The 22,569-nt window shown below is 38.5% G+C and overlaps 1 protein-coding gene across 1 annotated transcript; it reads right to left on the bottom strand.

The window, feature by feature from the left end:
• Positions 1 to 418: 418 nt before the first annotated feature.
• On the bottom strand, positions 419 to 19,230 carry LOC112393753 (alcohol dehydrogenase class 4 mu/sigma chain). The gene is given in 10 exon segments (XM_024736114.1): positions 419 to 443; positions 2,569 to 2,707; positions 3,444 to 3,579; positions 5,350 to 5,397; positions 5,742 to 5,966; positions 12,402 to 12,618; positions 12,711 to 12,796; positions 13,410 to 13,547; positions 14,770 to 14,871; positions 19,204 to 19,230. Coding segments are annotated over 10 exon segments (1,134 nt in total). The 5' UTR covers positions 19,222 to 19,230.
• Positions 19,231 to 22,569: the final 3,339 nt, after the last annotated feature.

Raw genomic sequence — 22,569 nt, 5'->3', positions numbered from 1 at the left:
AAACACTATCCATAAAATTAATATTATTGTAGGAAATACACGTACCATATGTTTATATGCTAAATCTGCTCTAAGTGGTGGCAGCTGGGTAAAAGTCTTTTTCAGAAATCTCTATTCCAACAAAAAAATCCAATTGTGTGTTTGTGTGTGGGTGTGTGTATATATATATCTCAAAATATATAATTATGGCTTTAGAACATGTAAATTAAAATTTTTAATATTGTTGACCTAAACACCCTGCTAATTCCCAGGTCCTCATAAGACACTAAATCTTTATTTCATAAAGATTATATATCTTCATCAAATCTTGTACTTCTGCTTGTATTTATGAAACAGATCCATGGTCACAGCAGAGGAAATGTGAAAAGGGAAGCCCAGGTCACCATCACGTGACACAGACCTTCTGTCACTTAGAATCTCAAAATGTCAGGACAGTTCGAATGCTGAAGTGTAAAATGATGGTTTTTAGTGATTTGTTTCCACACCTTCCAAACAAGAACATTTTATACAATTGTCCTTTCTGCCTGGGTTAGGAAACTTCAGGTAAATTCTGTTACTGGAAATCCTTCTGGGCCTGAGGTCCCCACCAGAAAGAAAATGAATCAGTATATGAGTATATGCATATGGGTATCTGAGCTGATTCTTGAGGCATCGGTACAATTGCAAAGGCTGACAAGAGGAAAGGGGTTTCCTTGCTGAAGGGAAAGCATGAATATGCTAGGAAGGTGTGAACAGGAAGGATAATCCAGTGTGCTTAGACTTCTGGGTGCCAAGGAGAAAAGTAGGTGAGCCCTGCTCCCTTACTTTATCTCCAGAGCCTAGCACACAGGCTGTGATAGAGTGGGTGCTAAATTCTCAGTTGTTGAATAACTGGGTATATTAACAAAATAGGTTGTGGTCCAATAGTAAAGGCTTTCAAAACCATGCTAAGTCATTGATATTTGGGGGCAACTTGAGTTTTAGCAGCTTAGTGAATGCCTGGCTAATATGGTAAAATACAGAAGGCAGGAGACATATTATCATGCTACTGTGTTAACATGTCCAGGTGAGAGATTACTGGACTGAACTAAGGTAACAGTCATGGGCAATGAGAGGGAGAATCCTGGAGGAGAAACTGGACTGTGCACTATCAGAGCTTAGCATCAGTTTGCATGTTGTAGGCAAGAGTGAAGAAGGAATCAAACCTGATGCTCTGGCTTCTAGTCTGTAAAAGCAGAATAAGTGGCATTATTTGCTGAGATAAGATGTACTGGTGGAAGCATTATTTTGAGTGAAGTCGATGCAAGTGGGACATTCAAGTGGAGCTGTGTGGAAGTCGATGGAAATTGAAGAGCTTAGGTTTATAAATGTCAATTTAGAAGCCACTGCCTTAAGGTAATATTTGAAACAAAAAAGAGTAGAATTTATGTTTCTTTGGATAACAGCTAGTAACTATTTTTCAAAGTGACCATATTAAGTTATTAATATTGCTTGACTAAGTAAAGGTGTATGTCGGAATAGACGTTTTTCCAAAGAAGACGTCCAAATGGCCAAGAGACACATGAAAAGATGCTCAACATCATTAATCATCAGGGAAATGCAAATCAAAACGCAATGAGATATCACTTCACGCCTGTTAGGAGGGCTACCATCAAGAAGATAAGTAACAGGTGTTGGCGAGGATGTGGCTAAAGGGAATCCTCATGCACTGTTGGTGGGAATGTAAATTGGTGCAGCCACTATAGAAAACAGTATGGAGGTTTCTCAAAAAAATTAAAATAGAGCTACTCTGTGGCCCAGCAATTCTACTTCTGGGTATTTATCTGAAGAAACCAAAAACACTAACTTGAAAAGATATATGCACCCCCATGCTCACTGCAGCACTATTTACAATAGCCAAAATATGGAAACAACCTGTGTCCATGGATGAATGAATGAATAAAGAAAATGTGGGGTGTGTGTGTGTGTGTGTGTGTGTGTGTGTGTAATGGAATATTTAGCCATAAAAAGAATGAAATTTTGCCATTGGCAACAACATGGATGGACCTCAAGGGCATTATGCTAAGTGAAATAAGTCAGTCAGAGAATGACAAATACTGTATGATCTTACGTGTATGAGGAATCTAAAGCAACAACTTCATAGATACAGAGAACAGATTGGTGGTTGCCAGAAGCAGGAGTATTGGGTGGGAGAAATAGATGGAGGTCAAAAGTTAAAAAACAAACAAGCAAACAAAACCTAACCTTCAAGGATCAGAAGAAAACACATTTAAAAAAGCACTTTGAAAACTGTAAAGTAAGGAAATTTTGTGGCATTACTTGAAGAAGTGAGCAGCTTTGTGCTGAAATAAAAATAGCCAAGATGAAATCAATCTAGTATAAAAGAATGAAGTCCAGAGGTTTTTTAAAAAATTGGTTGATATAAGACGATGACATAATAAGTCTATGAAGAAGAAGTAATCAGCTTTATCAATCTTGCTACATAAGATAATCAGAAATAAAATATGAAGGAAACAGATGCATTTATAAATACTAAATTTAAAAAGTGATCTATGGGGAGGAGACAAGAGAACTATAAAAAACAGATACCTTTGATGTGAGTAGAGCAGTTCAAAACCTTCATTGATTTGTTTAAAAGGGAAAACATGGGTTGTCACTTGATCCAGGTCAAATTTCTTTTCCAGGAAATCAGTCACTAGTTTTGGAACATCATCTCTGCTTTCCCAACCTGTAAGTAAGCATACATGTTCTCTTTAGACTTTACTGAATGATCTTTATGTGTTATTATATTTGTTCCTTCTCTCTCTTGCATTATTACCTTTTCCCCATACGGGACTATCCTTAACAGCACACAAATGAGCTGTATTTCTCCCATCTTAAGAAACAAAGGCAAAAACCCCATGAGGAACCTCTATTTCCCCCACAACTTCTAGCTACCCCATGTCTCTGCTCCTTTTACAGAGAAACCACTTTACAGTTCACTGCTCCACTTCCTCTTCTCCCATTTTCTCTCGAGCCCACTCAGCACGCGGCTAGTATAGCTCTTGTCAAGGTAACCAAAGATACAGACAACAGTTAATGTGAGGCCAAGCCTTGTTCTCTTTCCACAGTACCTGGTGCACAAAAAATGAGAGGCTGGTTGGTACAGATGAGATTCTTTAGAGAGGGCTCCTTCAGGGAAATAAGACTTGAACTGAGAACTACACAAGAGGTACAAGTTGAGCCTCCTCACTTTGACTCTTTGTGTGATGTGGGGAGATTATGGATTACCCAGGAATTAGAAGTAAAATTCAGTTATTCACTAAATGTCTTTGGGGAATATGCTAAGGACCAGGCACTGTTTCCAGGGCTGGGAATAGGGTAGAGGTGTAACATACCCAGTCCCTGCTCTCAGGAAGCATGAGGATCCTCTCATTTAGTGCAGAGAGACTGACAATAAACAAAGAAGCCTCTGCCATTCTTACCTCCAAAAACGCATCCTTTCCGTGTGCATCCAGCGCGGGGCAGCACTGGGTCATAGGTGAGCATCTTGGCTGATAGAGGAGCCCCTACCACTACACCGACCCTGTAGTTCATGCTGCAGGATGCAAGGGCATCAATCTGAGTTGAGAATGAAGAAGACTGTTTGTTTCTCATGTCTCATAATATGTCGTGGGCTCAGAAATGCCCTACATACTATTGCAGTTCCAGTAGTTCGTTTTGTTTCCAAGTCATGAAGTGACATTAGGGCCACATGCCTTTTTCTTTCTGCTTGCTTTTTTTTTTATTTCAAACTTTCTTTTTATTTGTTATTTATTTATTTATTTATGGCTGTATTGGGTCTTTGTTGCTGCACGCGGGCTTTCTCTAGTTGTGGTGAGTGGGGGCTACTCTTCGTTGTGGTGCGCGGGCTTCTCATTGCAGTGGCTTCTCTTGTTGTGGAGCACAGGCTCTAGGTGCGCTGGCTCAGTAGTTGTGGCTCATGGGCTCAGTAGTTGTGGTGCACGAGCTTAGTTGCTTCTTCGTATGTGGGATCTTCCCAGACCAGGGCTCGAACCCTTGTCCCCTGCATTGGCAGGCAGATTCTTAAGCACTGCGCCACCAGGGAAGTCCCTCTGCTTGCTTTAAAACACTCGCAACACAATTTTAGTCATGAATTAAACTCGTTCATACATTTGTCCTTTAAGGCAGAAAGTAGAAATTAATGTGGTCAGTGTTCATGGCATTTTCAGTTTACCATGGACCAAAATGCAGGGAGAAATTCCTATATTTTCAGACCAATATCACCACTTCAGATAAGGTTTGGAAAGCCATTTGAACTAAATCAAATTACCTATACTGAATCAATTAATCCAATTTTTTTAAAGTTTAGTATGAAAATTAAATCAAATACCAAAATGTGGGACAAAGGAATCCCTTTCTTGGTTACATTTCTGAGACTAACCCCACATTTTCTGGTCATCCACCCATCCAGTCATTCATTAATAGTTTTTTGAATACTTGGTAGGTTGTAGCAATAGATGTTGGCATTTTTCAGAGACCAATGTTCATTAAAGTATCATCTGGAAATCAGTAGGCCATAGCAATATTCAGTGTTGCATATTGGCTGTGTAAACATGGTATTTGTTGCTATGGAATAATTCTAAGTGACACTAAGGAAGGGGAATGAAAACAGTGGTAAATTAAAGACTACTTGTTCCTAAAGTACCAAAAGTATTAGAGCGAATTTAGTCTCCTAGTCAATTGTGAGCAGAATTGACTTTGTCCCATATTTCCAAGTCTCCCTCCCTACCTTATCCCAGGCTGGGGCTTTCCAATCCAGGAGATCTGACCTGTTTCTCAGATTTAAATGGAAGTCTGGTGCTACTGACTGCCACAAGGGAGGCGTATTTTAAAAAGTTGAAGGCTCCTATTTTAAGAGAATTCAGAAAGGAGAAAGCAAACTCAGGTATAGAGTGAGAAGTTGGCTACATCGTGGTTTTGAGGGAAGAGACTGCCAAATTTGGAATAGTTCCTTTCGCCCCTGGATCTCCTCCTCCTCTGTCTCCAGAGAGTCACTTTGTGCTGGTTGACTTGCTAATGTTCAAGAGATGGAATCACTGTTGCCAAAAAAGCCATACATACAAAGTAGATTAACACTTAAACAATTTGCCTAGTTGGTTGACTCCCTCCCTGGCAGTCTGATCACATGAGAGTGGTATGATATGACATACTTTGGTCAAGCAGACCTGCACATAAGTTTTGCTTGACTTTTTAGGCACAAGTGCTTCATGATTACCAGGTATTTTGCCTAACGGGTAGTTGCTTTCAGTAAAGCTGTGGAAAATGAGTTTACCCTGTGCGTTCAAGGTAGTTTGGGTATTGTGTGGCTCCTCTAATCTTGGCTCTCACCGTAGTTTCAAGATGCCCAATAACTTCAAAACTGTAGCCCAGTGTCGCCTGTCATTTCTTTTCTTTTTATTTTAAATTAATTTTATTTAGTTAGTTTTGGCTGCTTTGGGTCTTCGTTGCTGCATGCAGGCTTTCTCTAGTTGTGACGAGCGGGGGCTACTCTTTATTGCAGTGTGCGGGCTTCTCATTGTGGTGGCTTCTCTTGTTGCGGAGCATGGGCTCTAGGTGCACTGGCTCAGTGGTTGTGGCTCACGGGCTCAGTAGTTGTGGCTCACGGGCTCAGTAGTTGTGGCTCATGGGCTTAGTTGCTCCATCGCATGTGGGATCTTCCCGGACCAGGGCTCAAACCCGTGTCCCCTGCATTGACAGGCGATTCTTAACCACTGCACCACCGGGGAAGCCTCGCCTGTCATTTCTGACAGCACCTCACTGATGGGCTTGGTGGAGTCCTTGGGGCTGATGCACTTAGTGGCTCTGACAGCCATGGCCTTTTCAAATTTGTCTTTGTTGAGGTCAATCCCAATGATCCTGGATGCACCAGCTGACTTACAGCCCATGATGACCAAAAGGCCAACTCTTCCCAGGCCAAAGGCCACACAAGTTGAACCACGGGTGACCTGTGGAGAGACAAGTTCCTGTAAATGTTAGACCTAGGGTTAAAATGTGAAACCTGCAAAGTATCTCCAATATTAGAACACAAAATTCAGAAGATCACTATGATGAGTTATTAGGACTGGATGACTTGTTCTCATGAGAATGCCACAAAGAGAGCTAGAAACAGCAGAATGTCTGAGAACAGAAAAGGAACAAAATCAGTATTTTGCAGATAAATGAAAACCTTTGATAAAAGGTTACATCATTCAGGCCTTTGTTGTGGGAGCTTTTGCAGCCTTTTTGGCCACCACCCATAACCTCATCCAACCTCATAACAGGATTAAATAAGCACTTGGATCTCTATTACTCTTCTACACAAAACCATGCTAAATCTGTTTTAGATTTGGTTTAACTAGCATTTTCTTAATAACCATAACTCTGAGTCATTTGTAAATAAATTGTTTTTTCATTGAAGTTGAATTTCCATGTTGCAATTAGATGATCCATGTGTAGCTCCAGGAAGGAAATGTAGTTAAATCAGTTGGGATATTTTTACCCTGTACTGTGCTATGTTAAAGAAGGTTCTAGCCAAAACTCACTTTCCTGCTAGTTTAGTCCTAATCCTTTTTCATAGCAGGGATCAGGGAGACCTGAAAACCAGGAAACCCACAAAAAGGGTATGGAACTTATTGTGATCATTTTTGTCTTGTTTTCCTTTTTTTTTTCTCCTCCCTCCCTTCTTCCCTTTCTTCCTTCCTTTTTTTTTTTCTTTTTCTTTTTAACATGCAAAGGCTTATGTGTGAGCAGGGTGTGTTGTCATATGTCCTGATTCTCCAGTTTTGTCCTCCTCTGCAGGAATTACCTGAAAAAATAGCCTGTGTGTGGAGGTCTGTGTATGCATGTGTTTTGAAATGTCTGAATTTATAAGCAGATATTTAAGTGGGTACAAAGGTGCTGTAGTTTCAGCTATGGCATCCTAACCCCTCAGTTCATTTCCTGAATTTGGAGCTCTGAAGTTAGTGTGGCCATTCTCTCAAGTATCATTCAGTCATTCACTCATTTATGCAGCAAACTTTATTAATGGATTCTTTGTGGTCAGCATTTTATGTCAGAAACTAAACTGGGCGTTCTCTGTCTTTTTTACTAGTTTATCTGCTAGCTTTATTATCTAGATCTGAGATGGAATTTTTTTGTTGATGGTTGAATTCTAAATCTAGAATTTTATGATTCTAGCACTGTCTTCTGGGACCTCTTTCAGCCTTCCTTATTTAATCTCTAGCAAGATTAGGCTGTGATGGCCCTGAAGTGTGATATTTCTGACCACCTGGGAACTGTGCCTCTAAAGACTTCTCCCTAGGACTCCATCACCCATCTGGAAAGTTGTAATTTTTGACCTTCATGTCACCCTGACTCTAAGCCTTTAAGTGGATCATGGCCCCAGTCTCTTGCTAACTTCAGATGTCCCCCCACCTGAAAAACCAAAACCAAAACCAAAAAAACTTCTCTTCCTTCCCAACCTTCTTGTTCTACAGAATGGGAACTGGAGATTAATATCTATAGTGAATTATCCATATCATTATTATAGAAGAAAGTTATAGTCTAAAACAAGAATGTCAATTTTAGGTCACTTAAAATTTTTTATTATTTAAAATAATATTTTATTATTTTGTATTTTAAAATATAGTAAGCTTCCACTTTTTAGTATTATTTTTCTTTACTCTTCTGATTCCCTTCATGATCTTTAATAAATACTTAAATTTCACTATCCCAAAGAACCTTAGGACCTTAACCAGCTCTTGGGAGATAACTTTTGAGTCCTTGGAATATCCTGTCCACTAAGAGTGTCTTTGTACATCTGAGACATTGGGCTACTCCAGATGGTTTATGCTAACAGTGTGACTTACAGTGAATGCCTGTTTTCATATGTCTGGGGCTTTGATCCATCAGCTTAACTCCTGATGCTACTGGAGTCTGAGTAGCTGAGGTCAGTCCTGTGTGTGCTGTGTGCCTACATGACTGTTCCCACAATAGAAACCCTAAACACCAGACTTGGGTGAGCTTCCCTGGTTGGCAACACTTAATATGTGTTGTCACACATTGTTGCTGGGAGAATTAAGCTCTGTCCATGTGACCCCGCTGGGAGAGGACAACTGAAAACTTGTACCTGGTCTCTCCTGGACTCTACCCTATGTGGCTTTTTCTTTTGCTGGTTTTAATCTGTATCCTTTCCCTGTAACAAACTGTAGCTATGAGTATAATAACTGTTCTGAGTTTTATGAATCCTTTTAGTGAATCATCAAATCAAAAGAGCGTCTTGGGGGACACCAACACATCCTCATATTGTAAGTTTGACCTATTTTCAAATAGGCAAAGGCAAGAATATGTGTTCATTCAAGTAATTTGCCTTAAGATATAGCTTCCAGTAAAAAATTATACCTAAAAGTGGAGAATGTCTTGGTTAATAATATATTAGCCAAGTACTAATATGGTACCAATATATCAAGTACAATAAAAAACTTAGAATACTAACATAAAACCATATCCAATGTCCCTTCTCTCACCTCTATCTTGGTAGAAAATTCTTAGTGGAAGGTCTCGAGGAATGTTCCAGCACCAAGATTTTCCAAAGAAATTTAAAAGTAAGTGGTTACTAACATATGTCATTGACATGTACATGCATGCTAATGTTATACATTCATAGATCTGAGACCTGTCTTGAACCTATGTTTGGGATAAATCTACTTCAACGCCCATATGTATATTTTCCACAAGCTCCTCACCTTTTTATTCTTCCACATATTTGGACATCCCTTTCCTTATTCATTCATACATCTCTTTTTTTCCAAATATTATTTATTAAGTCATTACTATGTCCAGGCTCCTTGCTAAGTACTGTAGTGAATAGAGACTTGGTCCATACCTTCTTGGAGCTTGTGGTCTAATGAAGACTAAAGGTGTAATAAGAATTTGAGATTTGGGACACATACTGTTAATGAAGCAATCATGTAGTCTTGAATAATGGAAGGAGGTTCCTGCTTAGATGGAGTAGACAGAAAAAAACAAACAAACAACTTCTTTGAGCAAGTGGGTTATCTTTAATCTGAGAATTATGTTAATGAAGCACCTACACAAGGGCTCAGTAGATGAGTGTTCCAGACAATCAGAATAGCTTGTGTAAATGTCTTCATGTAGGAACAGGCTTACAGATCTCAAGAGAGGTGAGTGAGTGTGAGTGGATCATAGTGGAGGAGATGAGATTGTTCCAAGTATGGAAGCTACTGAAGGAATTTTGGCAAAGAAGTAATGCAGACCAATTTATGTTTTATAAAATTCCTCTGGCTTGTAAATGGAGAATTATTGGAGATGGTCAAGAGGAGTAATGAAGACTACAGAAGGGAGGCCATTGCATCTGTCAGGATATGATGATGGTAGTGAGTTGAAGAAAATGGAAAGATTTAAAATATACCTTGTAGGTAAACTTAACAGGATTTGCTGCTGGATTGCATATAAGGTAATGGAGAGGGAAGATCAAGGATGAAGAAAATTTGAGTGAGCATAAATATGTTTGGGTGGTAGGGAGGAAGAAAATTAAGAATTCTGTTTTATACATATTCAGTTTGAGATACCTGTGAGACCTTCAAAGGGAGAGGTCAGGTAAGGAGTTGGACAAAAGAATTTGGGGTTCAGAGAGAGTTTGAGATATAAATTTGGAGTCAACTAACGTATACGTAATTTTTAAGACTTTGGAGTTGGATGAGACCACCACAGTATGGTGATTGCTTGTGGGAATGGTTTTACTATTTATGAACTGTGTGTTATTCTACTTACTTCTTTGATTCATTAAGAATGACATAAATTGAATCCAAATAATCACTCTTAAATATGCATTCATGTTTTCATACTATATGCCAGCCATTATAGGTTGAATTGTGTCCCCATGCCCAAACCTGCAATTTCATATGTTAAAGTCTTAATCTCCAGTACCTCAGAATGTGATCTTATTTGAAGATAGGGCCTTTGCAGATGTAATCAAGTTAAAATAAGGTAATTAGGTGGGCCCTAATCCAATATAATTGGTGTCCTTATAAAAAGGGGGAATTTGGACAATAAAGACTGGCATAGAAGGAAGGTGATATGAAGAGACATAGAAGACAGCCAAGGAGAAAGGCCTGGAACAGATCTTTCACTCACAGCCCTCAGAAGGAACAAATCCTGCCGACCCTTTGATTTCAGTCTTCTACTTTCCAGAATGTGAGACAATAAATTTGTGTTGTTTAAGCCCCCTAGTCTATGGTATTCTGCTACAACAGCCCTAATAAACTAACAAACCAGCATTGATATTTATTTTGTGAAACAAAAGATTAATTTTATTTATTTTTTTAACATCTTTATTGGAATGTAATTGTGTGTTACTTTCGGCTGTATAACAGAGTGAATCAGCTATACGTATACATGTATCCCCATATCTCCCCCCTCCTGCGTCTCCCTCCCACCCTCCCTATCCCTCCCCTCTAGGTGGTCACAAAGCACCGAGCTCATCTCCCTGTGCTATGCGGCTGCTTCCCACTAGCTATCTATTTTACGTTTGGTAGTGTATATATGTCCATGCCACTCACTCATTTGGTCCCAGCTTACCCTTCCCCCTCCCTGTGTTCTCAAGTCCATTCTCTATGTCTGCATTCCTGTCCTGCCCCTAGGTTCTTCAAAACCATTTGCTTTTGTCTTTTTTTAGATTCCATATATATGTGTTAGCATATGGTATTTGTTTTTCTTTTTCTGACTTACTTCATGCTGTATGATAGTCTCTAGGTCCATCCACCTCACTACAAGCAACTCAATTTCGTTTCTTTTTATGGCTGAGTAACATTCCATTGTATATATGTGCCACATCTTCTTTATCCATTCATTTGTCGATGGACACTTAGGTTGCTTCCATGTCCTGGCTATTGTAAATAGAGCTGCAGTGAACGTTGTGGTACATGACTTTTTTTAAAGTATGGTTTTCTAAGGGTATATGCCCAGTAGTGGGATTGCTGGGTCGTATGATAGTTCTGTTTTTAGTTTTTTAAGGAACCTCCATACTGTTCTCTGTAGTGGCTGTATGAATTTACATTCCCACCAACAGTGCAAGAGTGTTCCCTTTTCTCCACACCCTCTCCAGCATTTATTGTTTGTAGATATTTTGATGATGGCCATTCTGACTGGTGTGAGGTGATACCTCATTGTAGTTTTGATTTGCATTTCTCTAATGATTAGTGATGTTGAGCATCCTTTCATTTGTTTGTTGTCAATCTGTATATCTTCTTTGGAGAAATGTCTGTTTAGGTCTTCTGCCCATTTTTGGATTGGGTTGTTTGTTTTTTGTATATTGAGCTGCGTGAGCTGATTGTATATTTTTGAGATTAATCCTTTGTCAGTTGCTTCATTTGCAAATATTTTCTCCCATTCTGAGGGTTGTCTTTTCGTCTTATTTATAGTTTCCTTTGCTGTGCAAAAGCTTTGAAGTTTCATTAGGTCCCATTTGTTTATTTTTGTTTTTATATCCATTACTCTAGGAGGTGGGTCAAAAAGGATCTTGTGCTGATTTACGTCCAAGAGTGCTCTTCCTATGTTTTCCTCTAAGAGTTTTATAGTGTCTGGTCTTACATTTATGTCTTTAATCCATTTTGAGTTTACTTTTGTGTTAGGTGTTAGGGATTGTTCTAATTTCATTCTTTTCCATGTAGCTGTCCAGTTTTCCCAGCACCACTTATTGAAGAGGCTGTCTTTTCTCCATTATATATTCTTGCCTCCTTTATCAAAGATGGTGACCATATGTGCGTGGGTTTATCTCTGGGCTTTCTATCCTGTTCCATTGATCTATATTTCTGTTTTTGTGCCAGCACCATACTGTCTTGATTACTGTAGCTTTGTAGTATAGTCTGAAGTCAGGGAGCCTGATTCCTCTAGCTCTGTTATTCTTTCTCAGGATTGCTTTGGCTATTCGGGGTCTTTTGTGTTTCCATACAAATTGTGAATTTTTTTGTACTAGTCCTGTGAAAAATGCCATTGGTACTTTGATAGGGATTGCATTGAATCTGTAGATTACTTTGGGTAGTATAGTCATTTTCACAATGTTGATTCTTCCAACCCAAGAACATGGTATATCTCTCCACCTGTTTGTATCGTCTTTAATTTCTTTCATCAGTGTCTTATAGTTTTCTGCATACAGGTCTTTTGTCTCCTTAGGTAGGTTTATTCCAAGGTATTTTATTCTTTTTGTTGCAGTGGTAAGTGGGAGTGCTTATTTAGAAATAAAATTTCGAATCTGAATTTTTTCTTCCAGTTGATTTGCCATTGTGTAGAAACAGTCTGTACATGAGATGTTTTCAAAAGCGTTTTTCCCAAAATGCTTCAGTTTTTCAAAAAAAATTATTTAAAAAATAAAAAAAAAGGAACTAGCCCACCCTGCTGCTTACCTTGCCAGTTTTAATAGCAGTCCCATATCCAGTAGAAAATCCACATCCAATTCAACAGACTTTCTCAGGATGAGCTTCATCATCGATCTTAGCAACAGAAGTTTCATCCACCACTGTGTACTCAGTAAATGTACTAGTGCTCGTGAAGTGATAGACTGGTTTGCCCCTGCACGTAAATCTGGTGGTGCCATCAGCCAGGACTCCATGACCAGTAACGCTATTTGATACATCAAACACTCATATTAATTCAATTCAAAACTTAGCACAGGAACAACTAAATGGCATTAGAGAAAAGTGACTGAAACCTACTCACTCCTTACACAGAGGTTGACATCTGGGTCGCGACAAGCATTGCATTCTCTACACTGAGGCAGAAAGACGGGGATGACTGTCACCTAGAGGGAAAACATCATGATATAAGGTGTTGGTAATTAACATTAAAGGCTGAAATAGATGAATGTGAATTGAGCCCATGCCACATGCAAGAATTTCTTAAAAGTAGAGACATACCTTGGAGATATTGCAGTTTTGGTTCTAGAGCATGACAATAAAGTGAGTCACAAATTTTTTGGTTTTCCAGTGCATGTAAAAATTATGTTTACACTATACTGTAGTCTATTAAGTATGCAATAGCATTGTGTTTAAAAAAACAATCTACATACCTTAATTAAAAAATAATGCTATTGGAAAAATGGCACTGATAGACTTGCTTGACGCAGGGCTGCCACAAACTCAATTTGTAAAAACAATTCCACTTTGAAGCACAATAAAGCAAAGTGCAATAAAACAAGGTATGCCTGTATTCTAAAGTTTACAAGCACCATCAAATTTGCTTGCTAAAAGTTGAGATTTTGCCAAATTAAACTTCACTCTATATAATCCATTCTCCTTGTATTCTCTTATCCTCCTAAATTCATTAAGGCTCCTCTAATAATTCCTAGTTGTGCTATTTCCTTTGATAGGACAGTCAACCCTACTTATCTCAGACTTGTGACTTGACATTTACACACCTGGTTTCACCATAGTGACTCCTCCAATGCTCTCCACAACCCCAGTGGCTTCATGTCCCACAGTCACTGGAAACTTAGACACTATTGCTCCTTTTGTCATGTGCTCATTTTTCCAACAGATTCCCGTGGCCAAAGTCTGGGTTCAGAGAAAAGAACATTGCACCAACCAGCAAACGGGTCATTTTACAGTTGGGAGAATATTTATCTCTCCCTTGAAAAGATTATAATTGTTTAATCAGTATGATTGTCTCATATAATAGTGTTGACTCTTAGGAGATTCTGAGCCGAATATCAACCATCAGACCAAAATCTCTCTCTTTAAGGGACTTCCCTGGTGGCACGGTGGTTAAAAATCTGCCTGCCAATGCAGGGGACATGGGTTCGGTCCCTGGTCCAGGAAGATCCCACATGCCATGGAGCAACTAAGCCCATGCGCCACAACTACTGAGCCTGTGCTCTAGAGCCCGCGAACCACAACTACCGAGCCCGCATGCCACAACTACTGAAGCCTGTGCGCCTAGTGCCTGTGCTCCACAACAAGAGAATCCACAGCAATGAGAAGCCCATGTACCACAATGAAGAGTAGACCCCGCTCGCTGCAACTAGAGAAAAGCCTGTGTGCAGCAAGGAATATCCTTAACAACTTTAAAAAAAAAATCTCTCTTTAAGGAATTTATAGTATTGCTGCCTTTGGCCTTGTTTTGAATCTCAGTGCCTTTTTGAAGTAAATTGATGCTCTTGTGAGGGAACTATAAGGCAGATGTTACCATGCAGCCAGCACAAAAGTAGACTTTTACAGTTAGTTCCTCCTCTTGATGAAAGGTAGAGGGAATGGTGTATAAGAAGAGAAGTGAGCAAAACTGTACTGTTACTACAGTGCTCAGGTAACAGGAGATGGTCAAAGAAAGATAGACAGCAATGCCTACTCAACAAGCTGGTGTTCAAACTAATGGTTAGGCTCTGTTCAAAGGAGTGTGGGAAATCCTCCAGGAAGGGAAATCCAGGAAGCTGTCATTTCTCCAGGCACAAATGAGTTCCTCATTCTTTGTGAAAAGTAATCTCAATACTATCTGATACGTTAGTCATAATTATTAACTATTTTTATCAAACACTGTGTCAATAAAAATTCAACAAAGTTATAACAGAGCAGATTAGCAGGGTTGTTTTTTAATCAATAAGTCATTAATTTTATATTCAGTATGACCAGATCCTTATCAAATAAAAAAAAAAACCAGTATGAGAACTAATAACCAAAATTTGGGAAGTATCTCCTTATTTAAGAATCCAACCTCACAACAGTGATATACTCAAAGTAGGTATGATAGCGTTTTAGACTTATGTACTCTCAGGCTCATTACCTTACTACAAACTTCTTTAGCCTTTGATGGGGCAACTTCTGTTTCCTCAACGGAAAAGGGATTCTTCTGTTCCCATAGCACAGCTGCTTTACATTTAATAACCTAAGAAATTGGTGAGAGTTATAATGGGTCCTAATTATGTCTTTACAGTTACAGACTCTCCAAATAATATAAATCTGGGCAGAAGATCCCTAGAGATCATCTTATGTACACCCGTGTTTGATATATGAGAAATGCAGCCCGGAGACACTAAATAATGGATCCATGGGCACACAGCAAATGGGAAGCAGGGCTGGCCTAGATCTGAGGTACACCCTTTCCAGCCCTTTGCTTTTGCTGCCTGTGGTCACATAATATTTTATTAAGCTAGGGTTTTTTTGGCTACAATTTCAAAGTAACAAAATGTCATCTGTGTATCACTTATTCACAAAAGCGAATTTATAAAACAGAAAATGTTGTTGATTTATCTGTAAGAATCTAAGCCAGTATTTAATTGTTGTATAATCAGGTAGCCATGGTGAAGAAATTAGAAATTGGCTTGGTTAGAGATAAAGGGAACCATGAACGTCATGAAATGTATAGACTGAATTCCTGGATGACTCAATTTGTGTCTTTGCATCTCTGAATCCTTTTTTGCACCCAGCACAGTTCTTGCAGCTTAGGGGTCTAGATAGGCGAGGTGAAGCTTCTCATCCTATAGAAGTGGAAACTAAGGGGTGGAGATCCTCAGTGAGTAGACTCCAGCTGTTCAGTTGGTTTTGGTATAGTTATTCAATTAAGTAATTTTGCTGGCATTATTGAAATCAGTGAGGGGTGGAGGGAGAGATAGAGAGAGAGAGGGAGAAGGAGACAGGGAGAGATTTTTCTTGTTTTCCCATCCTCAAATCTGTCTAGGAATCGTATAAAATATTTTAATTAATTTGTTCAGATACAAAATGAGTTGTCTCTCATCTTACTTGTCGACTAACATACCACTCCTAGAGATCTCCTTTAGATGGATGGTTACATGGCTCTTTTGCAAGTGATTAAGTGTGAGAAATGATATGCTGGAAATAGATGGGAGGCTGAAAGCCATCAGTGACTTTAACATTCACCCTCTGCCTCTGCAAGGCAAATGTCATGGGTCACAGTGCAATGTGGGCCAATCTCAAAGTTAGAAATCTCACACCACAATTCCACACAAGTTCCTGCTGGAATAGTTGAGATTTAAAGTCAAACTATTTTATCGATAAGTAAAGACATAAATATCAAATATATGGAGAATGGAGGAAATTTTATGCTTAAGGATGATAGAAAAAGTCATAAAGGAAACATCTAAGAATGGAAATTTTGTGTGTTGAGAAACAGTAAATCTTCCAAATGTAAGTAATTCAAGCAAGTAGTCTGAGGGAAAAAAGCTTAAAGCAAAAATGACGAGTTAACATTTTTGATATATACAATGCATAATCGAATTGATAGGGAAAGCATTAAAACTTCCACTACCTCTTCTGCCCTCCCACATATTTTACTCATACCTGGAGATACACGCAAAGAACATAAAGACGAAAATACAAATTAGTAAATATGTAGTGAAGCGTTTGTTTTCCTTGGTTATAAATTTTTTAAAAAATAAAAGTAATGAGATAATTCTCTGTTAGGTCGATAATGATTTTGTTTGTTTGTTTGTTTTTTGCGGTACACAGGCCTCTCACTGTTGTGGCCTCTCCCGTTGCGGAGCACAGGCTCCGGACGCGCAGGCTCAGCGGCCGTGGCTCACAGGCTCAGCCGCTCCGCGGCATGTGGGATCTTCCCGGACCGGGGCACGAACCCGTGTTCCCTGCATCGGCAGGCGGACTCTCAACCACTGTGCCACCAGGGAAGCCCCGATAATGATTTTTTACTTACGTATTGTCAAAGGGGTGGTGAAATGGGCAGTGTCATTCATGTCAACACCTTTGGAAAATAATTTTCAGTATACATCAGGATACTAAAATGGTTTATTCCTGTGGGTGGTCACATTTTGTTTAGCAACTTAATTGAGATATCTTTGCCATATAAAAATTGTATATGTTTAAGGAATATAACTTGATGTTTTGATATATGTATACATTGTGAAAAGATCACCACAATCAAGCTAAATAACTTATCCATTACCTCTACCTAGTTACTATTGTGTTTTCATGTGTTTGTTCATGTGTGTGTGTTAAGGTTTAATTTAAGATCTGTCCTCTCAGCAAATTTCAAGTATACAATACAATATTGTTAGCTATCATCACTATGCTATACATTAAATCTCCAGAATTCATCTTGTATAACTAAAACTTTGTACCCTACTTAAGAATATTTTGACACTTTCACCAGGTAATTCCATTTAAAAAAAACCTAACTTAAGGAAATTGTAAATTCAGAAAAATATTAGTATATATTAGAGGTCATCACAGCACTAGTTATAAAGGGAAATATGTAAACAGTAGTGTAAACAAATATGTAGATAATAATAGAGAAATGAGTAAATGAACTGTAAATCTAGAAATTAGACATTTAAAAAGTTTATAAATTGTTATAAATTTGGAAAATGCTTATATTAAGTTGGAAAAATAGGATAAAAATATTTATATATTGTACGAGTACAGCTACATAAAATATGGATGGAAAAATCAATGGTAGTCTGTAAGATATAAGACAATTGTTGATTTTTTCTTCTCATATTTTCTGATTATCCAAATTTTCTGGAATGATTATTGTTACGGGCTGGATTGTGTTCCCCCAAAATTCACATGTTGAAATCCTGACCTCCAGTACTTTGGAATGTCTGTATTTGAAGATAGGGTCTTTTAAGAGGTTAAAACAAGGTCATTTGGGTGGTCCTTAATCCAATATGATTGGTTTCTTTATAAGCAGAGGAGATTAGGACACAGATATATACAGAGATAAGACCATGTGAAAACACAGAGAGAAGATGGCCATTTGCAAGCCAAAAGAGAGGTTTCAGAAGTTACTTCCAGCATCTTGATCTCAGACTTCCAGCTTCCAGAACTGTGAGAGAATTAATTTCTGTTGTTTAAGCCATCCATTCTGTGGTACTTTGTCATGGCAGCCCTAGCAAACTAAACAATCATCTTTTACTTTTTTAATGAAAAAGAAAACATTTATTATAAAAAGAGAAAAAAGCAATCCCCAGTGTAAAGAGAATCCCTCCTTTCCTGTGATTCAACTGAAACCCTAAAGCAACTTGGGCAATATAGAACTCTAATGCAAACCACACTATTGCATGCATATCTCTATATCAAAATAGTATAGCTTTTATGCTATATCTTAAATTATATACTGTATCATTAATTTTAACTGGAAACTGCTGCCTTTAGGTTACAGAGCTCTCCATCGTTGGAAATATTCTAATAATGGCTAGATATCCACTTTATAGAGGTAGCACAACTAGAACTCAAGCATCTGTTGGTTGGATGGAGTTGCAAATTTTTAAGATTCCTTCCAACTCTAAGAGTCATTAATTTCTATGGGTAGAGTTGCTAGCTTCTAAAGTCCAAAATTAATTCCCCGATTGAGCTAGTTTTGCTGGGTCCTTGACCCAAACTAGAATGCTTTAATTCTAGTTCTATTCCATTCCAGGAAGAATTATTTCAAATTCTAACATCATAGGGCCTCCTCACTTTGTCACATCACCCAGACTTCAAGTGTCATCTTCATTTTTCCAAAACCTTAAGGTAGGCTAAATGCAAAGTTGTTTAAACAAAAACAAAACAAACAAATGAAAGCACCTAACACTATAAACAATTGGCATACCCATTTCAAGCAAGCAACTATACTGACCAACCTGCAAATGAAAAAAGTGCCAAAACTATTTCTAAGTTAATGCCAACTCTGTTTTAAAAGAATAAACATACTTTACCTACAATGCATTCTTGGTTTTTAAAGATTTTTTTAACTTGTATTTTGATGAAAACTGTACCATTAAGAAATCTTAAAAGCATGATACTTTCTTGTCCACTTTGCATTCCACAATTAGCATTTTTCCATTGTCAACAGCAGGAAAATCTTTTCTAACGGCTGAGAATGAGACCTTGGTTACCCTATGAACTACAGAAGTGAATGTAATGCATGCTATTGAAAGTCAATTTATGGAAACATTTTGCTTACCAGCGCAAATGCCCAGCTATCCTGAAATTAAATTATTAATAATGTCAATAGAAACCACATTTCTCCATTTTCCCCCACTGTCTTACTGAAAAACCTTAATACGCTGTTTTATCCTGTTTCTATTGGCATTCTCTGAAACTCCAACCCAGTGTCCCCCCCACCAAGTGTATGCTTGCTCAACGGGCATTTAATTCCCCAAGAAATAACCCCAAGTATTTAATTACGTTAAGGTATTCCAAGTTTTAACAATCAGTCCCACATTATTAGATCATAATGAGGATACAGAAACGTTCTGCTTACTTTTCCATTAGTGCCCATCCTGTCTTTCTCTTCATTCTGTTTATTAGTAAACAGAGACTTTTTCTGCCTGATGTTTGGCTCCGTCTGCTGTAAATAACAGCATCTTGTGCCTTCAGTTAAATAGTCTGGATCAAAAGTTCTACCTTTAGCGATGACTCATAGCCTTCAAGACTTTCCAATGGCTCATGAACCCCACCATTTGCAGATCAAGTTGTGAAAAGCAATACAGTAACTTATAATGATCAAACCATGGGTAGAGCTCTAACAAAGACAGGATAATCAAGCCTATTGAAAATGACTGAAAGCTTTCTTATCCACCTTATATCTGAGAATATAAAAACATGTCAGGTTAGTTCAGGTCAACACAACTCAGTAAAAACGTACTGTATGCTTCTTTAGCTGCTCTGCAAGGCGCAGCTGATTTTAGGCATGTGTGTGTGTGTAGTTATTGATGCTCTCCTTCATGCCACAAAGACATGATGTAGTTTGTGGAAAACATGTAATTAAACATAAATGAAAATAAGGCCAAGAAAATGTAAACAAATTGGAATAGAAGGTCAAAATTTGGAAAGAGGAGTTGGGGGTATATAGAACATAGGTATGGATAACTATAGTTTATAGATATTTGGGGGATAGTAAGATATGTAAAACTTGTTAGCTCTGCACGTAGACAGATTATGGTCTGAACCCAAATCACCGTTACATACACGGCTGTCTCATACAGTTGTACAGGTTGTGCATGGCACAAAGTCACGCAGTGCAGAGCAAAAGTCCACCCTGTATACTGGCTCTCAGATGCCAAAGGGCTTTTATTTGGGCAAGTGCTTCACTCTTCTGAAGTGGCTGTTTAAATACTTCAAGCCACTATTTCTTAAAATAAGATGCACTGATCCTGGAATCTCCTGGATCTACTGACTGTATTGATAGGAGAGTGTCCAGGATGAATTTTATTGTTTACACTATTTGGGGGTGCACTGGCAGACTTACCACCAAGTAAATTTATTCTACACAAAGGACGTTTTACTCTTGTGGAGTCAATCAGTGGAGCAGGTTTTCTAAGTCTTCAAAGCTGTTCAGATCATGAAATATTTTTTCAGACAACAGATATGAACAAAACTTTCTTTTGAAAACCTGGTATAAGCTTTGCCCACAGATATCTCTCTCAATGCAATATAGTAAGTGTTGTAGGTCCAACAACCTATAACCTAAAACCTATATGCCTAATTCAGAATTAGCAGTAAGAAGGACCTTGTTTATCCATTCTATATGTAATAGGTTACATCTGCTAACCTCAACCTCCCAATCCATCCCTCCCACACCTCCCCTCCCCCTTGGCAAGCACAAGTCTTTTCTCTATGTCTGTGAGTGTGTTTCTGTTTCATAGATAGGTTCATTTGTGCCATATTTTAGATTCCACATATAAGTGATATGTTGTATTTGTCTTTCTGTTTCGGACTTAACTTCACTTAGTATGATAATCTCTAGGTCCATCCATGTTGCTGCAAATGGCATTATTTCATTCTTTTTTATGGCTGAATAATACTCCATTCTATATATGGACCACATCTTTTTTTATTATTTATCTACTTATGTGTCTGCTTCAGGTCTTAGTTGCAGCATGCGGGATCGTCATTGTGGCATGCAGGGTCTTTTGTTGCAGTGTGCAAGTTCTCTCTAGTTGTGGTGTGAAAGCTCAGTAATTGCGGCACACAGGCTCTCAATTTGTGGCATGCAGACTCTAGAGCACGCAGGTTCAGTAGTTCCCCTGAGGCATGTGGGATCTTAATTCCCCAGCCACGGATAGAACCCATGTCCCCTGCATTGGGAGGCAGATTCTTAACCACTGGACCACCAGGGAAGTCCCTGGACCACATCTTCTTTATCCATTCATCTGTTAATGGACATTTAGGTTGTTTCCATGTCTCGGGTATTGTGAATAGTGCTGCTATGAACATGGGGTGCATGTATCTTTTTGAATTATAGTGTTGTCTGGATATGTGCCCAGGAGTGGGATTGCTAATATTATTTTAGAAAAGAACAGGAAAAAAAATAAAGTCCATGAGAAAAGAAAATAGAATTAGCAATTAGAATTAGTCATTCTAACTCACTGGCTAAATTAAATCCACCAGGTAAAAGCACTACCAGTCGATCAGCCTTGACTGTGAACACCATTTTTTTAGCAGCAAAACACTGAAGAAACCCAGCATATCTTACAGGTATTATCAGATAGAGTTAAGCAGGTGTGGACCGAACAGCTATTTTGAGTTTTCATTTTCAAACGAAAGAAACCAAAATTTATCTCAGCAACAAATAGTTGTTTACTTATGAACAAGGGCAAAACAGTACCAATATGGGTGGTATCGGCACAAACAAAAAAGTACTTATTTGGTAAACTCCTTCATAAGGCCTTGACAAAATCTTATAGCACCTAATCTAAAAAATAAAATTTAAGAGAAAATAGTGTGTCCAATAAGGTTTAATATCTATATAAATCTTTATGGCCCTAATCCCTTCTCCAGGATAATTGATTGGATGTTAAAATGTCAAAAACTGAAATTTGGAAAGTAACCTATTAAAAAAAAAAAGTTGAGATAAAAATGTTCATGGTCATGTTGCATGATATAGCATGTAGTTAGTCCTGATTTTTGGTTTAGAGAAGTTACCAGCTGAATCTCCCCTGTAAACCCTTTTTACAGTGTTTCTGTGACATTCTGGGGCCAAGTCTCTCAGGGTACTGTATCTCCAAAATGCTGTGAGCCTGGTTCCACTCCAGAGTTTCCAAGAGCCTCTAAAGAAGGGTGCTGATCTCAAAGTAGCCATGCAATTCCGATTTGCTTGGGACAGGGTACAGGGGACCTGGAAGAACTTTGAGAAATGTGCTGCAGGAATATGGGCTTTGGAGTCAGATACACCTGATTCAGGGTCTGGAGCCTTGCTTGAATACGTATGACCTCAATACCACATTTGTAAAATGGGAGTAATAATAACACATTATGTGTCAAAGATTAGCAGTGAGGATCAAAAGCACTTCCTATACTGCCTGTTTCATAATTAGTAGAAAATATCATTATTAACTTGGTTCCCACTGGTAACCAAGGGTTTAAATTTTTAAAATATTTAAAATGTAACCACTTGGGGCAAAATGACCCAGAGTCCAGGCTCAGTAAAAACTGTCTTGTTGAGATCCACTGTGTGTTCCCAGAAGCCTCTAGAATTTCCTAAGAGTTTGGGGCTAAGAATCTTCTGAATCTAGAGGTGCTACCAGATATTTACATGGAAACAAAGAGGCAGAATATTATCCATATGGGGGGTGACCAACCGTCCTGGTTTGCCCATGACTGAGGGGGTTTCCAAGTCACGGGCTTT

This window comes from Neophocaena asiaeorientalis, unplaced genomic scaffold, assembly GCF_003031525.2.
Source record: "Neophocaena asiaeorientalis asiaeorientalis breed wild unplaced genomic scaffold, Neophocaena_asiaeorientalis_V1.1 scaffold7, whole genome shotgun sequence".
Classification (NCBI taxonomy): domain Eukaryota; kingdom Metazoa; phylum Chordata; class Mammalia; order Artiodactyla; family Phocoenidae; genus Neophocaena; species Neophocaena asiaeorientalis.
The sequence above is the reverse complement of the archived record's forward strand: the minus strand, read 5'-3'. Positions and strand labels throughout refer to the sequence as shown.